Source organism: Bombina bombina, chromosome 4 (assembly GCF_027579735.1).
Source record: "Bombina bombina isolate aBomBom1 chromosome 4, aBomBom1.pri, whole genome shotgun sequence".
Classification (NCBI taxonomy): domain Eukaryota; kingdom Metazoa; phylum Chordata; class Amphibia; order Anura; family Bombinatoridae; genus Bombina; species Bombina bombina.
This window is the reverse complement of record NC_069502.1, coordinates 87647543-87657542: the sequence shown is the minus strand read 5'-3', so window position 1 is coordinate 87657542 and position 10000 is coordinate 87647543. Positions and strand designations below refer to the sequence as shown.

Below are 10000 nucleotides of genomic sequence, written 5' to 3'. Positions count from 1 at the left end.
TAAAACAGCAACGCAGCCATTACGAGTCTTGTCGGTATAGCTGTACCGCAAACCTTTTAGCCTGTAACACAATGTCAGTCCCGCACTCAAAAAAATTACGTTTTTTGCATGGGATTTCCATAGCGATGCCATTACAAGTTTTGCGGTGAGGCTAAAAAGCTTGCGTTACACCCTATAACGACACGATCCGTTTCCCAATCTGAGAGCAGTAGTTATGAGTTTTACGCAACAAAGTACACTAACACCTATAAACTATCTATTAACCCCTAAACCAAGGCCCTCCCGCATTGCAAACACTATAATAAACTAATTAACCCCTAATCTGCCCCTCAAGACATCGCCGCAACTAATAAAATTTATTAACCCCTATTCCGCCACTCCCCGACATCGCCGCCACTAAATAAAGTTATTAACCCCTAAGCCTCTGGCCTCCCACATCACTACCACTAAATAAACCTATTAACCCCTAAACTGCCAGCCCCCCACATCGCCAAAAACTAAATTAAACTATTAACCCTAAACCTAACAACCCCCTAACTTTAAATTAAAATTACAAGATCCTTATCTTAAAATAAATAAAAATTTACCTGCGAAATTAAAAAAAAACTAAGTTTAAACTATATATTAAACTAACATTACTATTATACTAAAATTAAAATAACTATCAATTAAATAAATTAAATTACAAATTAAAAAAAACTAACAAACCTAAAAAAAATTAAATCTACAATTACCAAAAATAAAAAAATACTAAAGTACAAAAAATAACAAACACTAAATTACGAAAAATAACAAACGAAATTATCCAAAATAAAAACAACCTAATCTAATAGCCCTATCAAAATAAAAAGGCCTTTTGTATCAGCTCTTTTTCCTGTAAAAAAATACAAAGAACCCCCAACAGTAAAACCCACCACCCAACCAACCCCCCAAAATAAAAAACCTAACTCTAACAAAAACCTAATCTACCCATTGCCCTAAAAAGGGCATTTGTATGGGCATTGCCTTTAAAAGGGCATTCAGCTCTTTTTCATTGGCCTTAAAAGGGCATTTAACTCTTTTAAGAAAGCCCAAAACCCTAATCTAAAAAAAAACCACCCAAAAAAAGTTTACAAAAACCTAACACTAACCCACGATGATCCACTTACAGTTTTTGAAGTCCGGACATCCAGGCGGCGAGAAGTCTTCATCCAGGCGGTGAGGTCTTCATCCATCCAGGCGGCGTCTTCTATCTTCACCCAGGCGGCATATTTTATCTTCATCCCGGTGGCGCGGAGCGGCTCCATCCTGAAGACATCCGGTGCGGAGCATCCTCTTCATACGGTCATCGCTGTATACTGAATCTTCAATGCAAGGGAGCCTTTTCAAAATGGCGTCCCTTGTATTTTAAGCAACTTTCTAATTTACTCCTATTATCAATTTTTATTCGTTCTCTTGCTATCTTTATTTGAAAAAGAAGGCATCTAAGTTATTTTTTGGCGTCCATTGCAATTTTAAGCAACTTTCTAATTTACTCCTATTATCAATTTTTATTCGTTCTCTTGCTATCTTTATTTGAAAAAGAAGGCATCTAAGTTATTTTTTGGTTCAGACTCTTGACAGCACTTGATTATTGGTGGGTGAATTTATCCACCAATCAGCAAGAACAACCCAGGTTGTTCACCAAAAATGGGCCGGCATCTAAACTTACATTCTTGCATTTCAAATAAAGATACCAAGAGAATGAAGAAAATATGATAATAGGAGTAAATTAGAAAGTTGCTTAAAATTGCATGCTCTATCTGAATCATGAAAGAAAAAAATTGGGTTCAGTGTCCCTTTAATTTCCCAGGTAAGTTTTTATTTATTTTAAGATAAGGATCTTGTAATTTTAATTTAAAGTTAGGGGGTTGTTAGGTTTAGGGCGTAATAGTTCAATTTAGTTTACGGCGATGTGGGGGGCTGGTGATTTAGGGGTTAATAGGTTTATTTAGTGGTAGTGATGTGGGAGGTCAGAGGTTTAGGGGTTAATAACTTTATTTAGTGGCAGCGATGTCGGGAAGCGGCGGAATAGGGGTTAATATCTTTATTATAGTGTGGGGGTGATGTTGGGGTGCGGGGGAATAGGGGTTAATAAGTTTAGTATAGTGGCGACGATATCGGGGAGCGGCAGAATAGGGGTTAATAAATTTTATTAGTGGCGGAGATGACAGGAACGGCAGATTAGGGGTTAATAACTTTAAAATAGTGTTTGCGATGCGGGAGGGCCTCAGTTTAGGGGTTAATAGATAGTTTATAGGTGTTAGTGTACTTTTTACCAGTTTAGTTATGAGTTTTGTGTAACAGTTTTGTTGCGTAAAACTCATAACTACTGCTCTCAGATTGCGAAACGGATCGTGCCGGTATAGGCTGTAACACAAGCTTTTTAGCATCACCGCAAAACTTGTAATGGCAGCGCTATGGAAATCCCATGCAAAAACGTCATTTTTTCGAGTGCGGGACTGACGTTGCGTTACAGGCTAAAAGGCTTGCGGTATAGCTGAAATTGCATTTTTTTCAGGGTTAAAACACGAACGCAAAACTTGTGATCTAGGTGAATGTGTTTTAAGTATTTCCGGTTGGTGGGTAAACAAGGTGGCCACAGGTTAAAAAAGTTCTTTGGAGAGGAAAACAGCAGACAGAGGGTATCCTGCAACCTTACCTAAATCCTTACCTAGACCCTGTGCCACTGGACGTTTTTAGGAAATATTATTTGTGTGTTTCATAGCCATGAATTACTATGCAGTTTTAAGGCTTCTAAATGTATTAACCTGCTGTCTCCATAGGCCAAGAAGGTGGCCATTACTAATCTAGAGAATGAAGTACATTATGTATGTCTTTATGTCTTGTGGGTGAATGGAATTATTTTATAGGTGAGGAAGTGACACAGATTCATCCACCTACTCATTCATCTCCCTAAAGTTGGCATATCATTGTATATGTCAAAATAGTTTTCATATTGAACATGACATATCTAGAGGATCATATGCTCCTTCATTTTAAAGCGGAGATTCCCCTTTTTATAATGAGGCGTCACATGGGAATATGGTTTTAATGTTGGCTGGGAGGCAGTCATAGTTTATGATTTATCATATATTTGTTTCTCTACACTGATAGTATAATTGGATAAACATACATTTTGAAATCACCCATGCCGTATACAGAGGTCAACAGCCCCATACATTTAAATGTATGTCAGAAGCCCCCGTAGATTTCAAGAGGCTTAGTTATGTGCTTTTTACTGCCCATATATCGCAATGAGACTGCAGACTGTAGCTAGGGGTTATTTGCTGTTTTTTACCCTTCCCTCTGTGGACACACATGTTAGTATCCACTGGTTCCTATGGAAGCCAATTTGTTAAGAAGACCCATATTGCCTAAAACATACTTGCAAAAATGAAGGCCCAATGGAGGCACGCAGTGTGAAAGTGATATCTGTCTGAACCAGATAATCGTTTATCAGTACATTAATCTTATATTACTTTTCAGTTTGGAAGTGTGCATTAAAAGAGGCATAGCAAATAGAAAACAGGGATGTATACCTTGTATTAATGTCCTTCTGGAACTGCACCATGACGTTCAGGGCCGGATTGGCCTACCAGGATACCAGGAGATTTCCCGGTGGGCTGCAGCAGCTGGGACTGGAAAGCTACAATTTAAAGGGCTGACTAATGGATGCAACTGGGTTGTAGGGTGCCTATACAACATCAATCTGACATTTTTATTTAATACAAAGTAATATCATTTAATTCTGAAAAAACTATTGGGGAAGGAGTGTCCCAGTAATCCCCTTTGAAAAAAAAGCATTCTACAGACTCAACGGAAAATAGGGCTGGTCTTTATATTTTTCCAGGGCTGCTTTTTATTTCCAGTCCGGCCCTGATGACGTTTCAGCTAGCTATTCATTTAGGCAAATCAAAGCAATGGTATATATCAAGATAAGGTGTTGCTTGCTTCCTTGAACGTGGGTCCTTGGTTGAAAAGTTAGGCATCCTTGGTGATTTTATACAATAGTAGTCAGAATTTCCTGCGTAGTTATATTTATTGTTTCACCCTAGTGTTAAAGGTGTAGCCAGTAGTCACTGGTGCGTCACTCAAAAAATGGACTCATTGTCTTTCTTTCTAGCCATGTATTAACCACAGTCATCATTACAGTAACCTCTACTACACAGAAATGGCACGGACTCCTTCAATTCAGTTTAATGTACAGAATACCATTCATCACCTAAACGTATTATTTATAATGCTTCTAATTGATATTTCATTTAATCACTTGTCTCTCTGCAATCCATCCTTTGTGCATTTTGTATATATTGGCTCCTACTTCTTTCTAGTTTATCAATTAAATTGGCATTTTCTACCTATAAGGCACTTAATAAAGAAGTCATCTGTTAATTTCCAATTTTGAATCACATATTAAATCAATATTTTCACAAATATAAACTTTCCTTTTCCTCTTCAGTGGACAAGTAACTTTATAATAATGTGTGTGCCCCATTAATAGTATCAGCTACAATGCTTATTACTGCCTACCTTAATCATCAAAAGTTATTATCCAATTCGATTAGACTGCATATAATCTGTGGCAGTATTTTTCTTGAAGCATGCTCCTATTACACTTTTATCCAGGTTGCATTAGTGAGGCCTCTTACTAACCTTCCGCATCAAAATCCGTGGTCTCCCATGCCTCCGTAACAGCATAAATAGTCCACTGTGTATGTTGTTAGAATAATGAAGCATGATTAGGACAGGCAAAATGCATAAAAGGAGATTGGATGACAAACAAGGTTGTTGTCTGTGCACTATACTTTGTAATTTTTTTATTATGTTTCCTTCATTTCCCCCGTTCTTGAAATTTCCTTTTCACAACTACAACCCTTTTGGGTCCACTTCCATAAATCTCTCTGGGTTTGTGAGATTATATAAGAAATCTCACCAGTACTAATGAAGCCCTTGGGGCATAGTTATCAAGTTCCGAATGGAGCTTGATGCCCCGTGTTTCTGGCGAGCCTGCAGGCTCGCCAGAAACAGCAGTTATGAAGCAGCGGTCACAAAATTATAAGTGGAGCGGTATTTAATGCTACCACTTACACGCTAACGCCATTAGAAGTAAGTTTTTTTCACACACAAAAAGCCGAACTTCGAATATCATGACTGTGTTAACGCATTCCCCCCCAGAAGTCAATGGAGCAAAAAAGTGGGGGGAAAAACTAACATCCCACTCATGCAGAAACCTGATATAAAATAATTATATATAGGTATAGGTATATATATATATATATATATATATATATATATATATATATATAGGAATATGTATTTATCAATGCATAGAACATATTCTGATATGTGCAGAACGTTGGAATGTGAAATATTTACAGCAAATACACAGTATGACACTTTATTAAATATGAATATTGCATAAATGTATCAATATGATTTTTCATGTTTTCATCTACTTAACTGCAAGGGCTCCAATGCACTTATATATATGTATATATGTGTGTACATATGTATTTATGTGTTTATATGTGTATATATGTGTTTACATATGTATTTATGTGTTTATATGTGTATATATGTGTGTACATATGTATTTATGTGTTTATATGTGTATATATGTGTGTACATATGTATTTATGTGTTTATATGTGTATATATGTGTGTACATATGTATTTATGTGTTTATATGTGTATATATGTGTGTACATATGTATTTATGTGTTTATATGTGTGTACATATGTATTTATGTGTTTATATGTGTATATATGTCTGTAAATACATATATACACACACACACACACACATATATATATATATATATATTTATACATACATACATATACATATTTAGACATGTGTATCTATGTATCTCTGTGTTAAAGCTCTTTGCCTTTTTTTTCTATCACCTTTGACCTCTTATCTTTGAGCCCCAATATTTTTTATTAGATAGTGTTATTGTGAGTGTAACTGTACTTTGTAATTTATTTTTTATGTGTTTTGTGACACTTTTTTGTTTCGCAACACAGGTAACCAGAGCTCGGAGGATGCGGTAATCGTTTTAGCGCAAATTGTGATAGCGTTCACGCATTTACTTTGAACTTGTTATATGATCGCTTAACCAAATACTTGTGATAAACCCATTTTTCGCTTGCGCATAACTGTTAGTGCGCCACTCTGGCCCTTAATTCTTTAAAAAAGGGGGTTGAAATTATGTTCTGACATGGAGAATCTGACAAAGAAGAGAGAGTGTAGCAGGGAGCACACAGTGCAGATAACAAAAAAAACTGTAAATTGCTTTTTTTAGGGTTATTTCCTTTACATTCGCTTTTAGCTTCACATACATACATGATTCAGTCAGTGCAATATGTGCATTGCCTATTTTGACACAAACTCACCAACTTACATCTTGTAAGATAAAAAAGAGAGACTTGCAGACATAAAATAAGAGGATCCAATGAGAACTGTGAGAAAACTTCAGACACACCCAAGGAATGCCCTTCACCAGCTCACCTGCCAATTTTATTGCACACTTTGAATATGATTTTTAAACTGCTAAATATGTCAAATTTTGAACACTATGCTATAATGTATGTGTTTCTCCTTAGTATATATAATCAATAATTCAACATGCTAAAATAATTTTGTATGAAAAGGGTTAAGTAAAATATGCTTGAATTTAAAATGAATGTTTGAGTACAGATATTTGAAGTTTGAGTATAATGTTCCTTTAAACCCTTAAGACATTTGATTATTTTTCAATCTATCCTTATTAAAGCTATATACCCTACCTATACATTCCAAAGTGTTTCCTTCCTGTTTGATCATACAGGTAGCAATTCCCTTTACACATATCTGTCTATCTCCTCAGTTGCTGTATTTGTACCTTCATTATTACAAATGTGATATCATGTAACACACATTGTTTTGCTATCATATAACATGCAAATGTGGGTGTACGTGGAGCTTTGGCAAGGGATTTCTCATTTCTACATTTAGAAATTTCTACCTTTAAGCACCTCTAACAGTCCAGATTCTAATTCCCTACCTTGGCTGGTCAGGTGTTAACTCACTGCAACTGAGTTAACTGTATGTACCCAGGTAGGTAAAACCTTAGAATCTGGCTGTTTAGTGGCAGTTGAGGACTTAAACACTAAACACTTAAAGCACTAAAATGTTTGCACATAAATTATTGGAGTTACTGGAAGTTCTTTATCTTATTTTTGGATATGGTGATCCAGATCTATTTCTTATACCAGTAATAAAATCCAGCATAAGCAGTAGACTCATTGGAACTGACTACATCAATTCTGATGTGCCTAAATTATATCAATATTTTATGACTTTGAAGTAAGTTAAAATGATGGTAACAACCTCTCTCTGCTTTAATCCCAGGACCTGCTAAAACTATAGAATGAACCTACCAGGGGCAAATGGCTATGATGCTCCTCTACCCAGTCCAGAGCAACCCTTACCTCCTGTAACACGAGCTCATGCAGTAACTCAAGTCACACCAGCCAAGAAAATAATGTTCTTCAAAAGTGGAGATCCTCAATTTGGTGGAGTGAAAATGGCCATCAACCGGCGGAGTTTTAAGAGTTTCAGTGCTCTTATGGATGACCTTTCCCAAAAAGTTCCTTTACCTTTTGGAGTTAGGACAATTACAACACCTCGTGGAACTCATAGTATCAACAGGCTTGAGCAGTTGGAAGATGGTGGACGTTACATCTGTTCTGATAAGAAATATGTTCAACCCATGTCCACTGGTGGACCTGGACGAAAGATTGGTGTTCAAAGAGCCAATCATACAATGAGTGCTCAAAAAACAGGACAACAAGAAGGGCAGGAGGACAATTATTCAACTGGTGTATTTCAACAGCTCCCAAAACAAAGAAAGAAAATCACTCTTGTCAAAAATGGAGACCCAACTTTTAGGCGTTCTGTTATACTTAACCGGAGAAATGCACGCAATTTTAAAACGTTCCTTGAAGATATATCAGATCTCTTACAGTTTACTGTTAGAAAGCTGTATACTGTGGATGGTAGAAAGGTAAGTCAGTCTATAGTAGCCATTAATAGTCTTTACCCTCTACAACTGAGCCTTTAACGATCCTTATTTTAGAGCACAATACTTTTGATCTGTCACCCACCTTCCCAATTCTCCTATACTACTTTACCTATCACAAAATCCAAAAAACATTCCTCTTTTCTAAATATAGCTTGTTACTGTCACCTCTGTATTAATCCCTTGTGTTTGGTCTATATGCTTACAAGTTTGTGATGTATCTCTTGCTAAAGAGGTTACAAGTTGAGTGTAGAAATGCACATGCATCTCTAGAATGACATTTTTTTACTTCCATATTACAAGTAGATAGTAAAATGTTTAGGGATTGAGTAAAACAAAAGCTTTGATATCCAAAGTCCAGATGTAAAAATGACTGTTTAAATGCTTTTATTTTTTTTTATTTTTTTTACACATTTGCAAAAACAGTTTAATGCCCCTTTAAATCTTAATGTCCTATTTTGTTTGTTAAGAATTTCTTATTATAGTTTCTCTGTTCTATGCTCATTTCTACTAACTGCTAGGTCTGGCGGACCTGTTCCGCACTGTCGGATCAGGTCCGCCAGACCTTCTTAAATAGGGGCCATAGTCTCAATCTGTAGGGAAGTGTATTAATATCCCTGGAGTCTAAATGTTAGATAAAAATACAGTAGAGAGAGGGAGATACTGTAAAAGACAACGCAGGAATGGAAAAAAACAGAAAATAGGGCAGAAAAAAAGGAGACACAAAGAGGAATGTAATATCTTCAACTATCAACTAATAAATATATAATGAACTTAAGGATAAAAAAATGACAGTAGTTCTGACCCCAATTTAATACTACACAAGAAATAAATAAATACAACCATAAAGTTCATTTAGCATCAGAGAACATAGACCTCACCCATGTTGATAAGGGCCACAAATGAATAAACTTATCAGATAGTCTGTAGGAACACAAGCTTGATCCAGATCCCTATTCTATATCAGTCTGGAAACCTAAGGATGCTGCAAAAAAACTCACCCCAGCTTCTAAAGAGGCATGGTAGGGTGGGTCCACATGACAGTGACATTTACATCTAACATCCTGTGTTTTATAATAGAATTTCTAGTAAATTGGGGTCCTCTTCTAACTCATATATAAAACATGGTATTATTTATTAATATAACCCAGTATTAGCTAAACCTCAAACTAATGAATTTACCGTTCTGTAATATAACATTTGTCTTCTTAATGACAGGTTGAGAATATACAGGCCGTTTTGCAGTCTCCTGGAATCCTTATTTGTGTGGGACGGGAACCATTTAAACCAATCAAAACTGAAAATGTCAGGAAAAGTATTGCTGAAAAGCTGCCAGGCCTCGGAACCCATTCCAGCATCACCAGTGAGTCACTGGACAGCAGGAAAAATGGTGAGTGGCCTCTACTGACTTATTGTGATACACAGAGTTAAGAGTAGTACATTCATGTACCATTTTTTAATTATTGGTCCTGCTTTTTCGGTTTCACTGCAGGTATCTGAAGGAGAGTTGCTGTGTGTGTGCAAACACATCAGCACTGGAATGCAGTGAAAGATAGATTTCAACCTCAGATCTATGCTTATAAATGCATTAAAGGCACAGTCAAGTCAAAATTAAACTTGCATGATTCAGATAGGACATGCAATTTTAAACTTTTCAATTTAATTTTTACCATCAAATTTTCCTTGTTCTCTTGGTATTCTTTGCTGAAAGCTAAACCTAGGTAGGCTCATATGCTAATTTCTAAACCCTTGAAGGCTGCCTCTAATCTCAATACATTATGTCAGTTTTTCACAGTTAGACAGCATTAGTTCATGTGTGTCATCGATAACATTATGCTCACGCCTGTGGAGTTATTAATGAGTCAGCACTGATTGGCTAAAAAGCAAGTCTGTCAAAAGAACTGAAATAAGGGGGC

The 10000-nt window shown here is 36.2% G+C and overlaps 1 protein-coding gene across 1 annotated transcript in view; it reads left to right on the top strand.

Annotated features, from left to right (window-relative positions):
• The first annotated feature begins 7433 nt into the window (after positions 1–7433).
• The window catches only part of RP1L1 (RP1 like 1), a 65155-nt gene continuing 62588 nt past the window's right edge, over positions 7434–10000 (top strand). Inside the window, exons 1-2 of the mRNA XM_053711083.1 lie at positions 7434–8069; positions 9303–9474. Of these exons, the coding sequence (XP_053567058.1) occupies positions 7434–8069; positions 9303–9474 (808 nt within the window). The remainder of the gene's footprint in view (positions 8070–9302; positions 9475–10000) is intronic.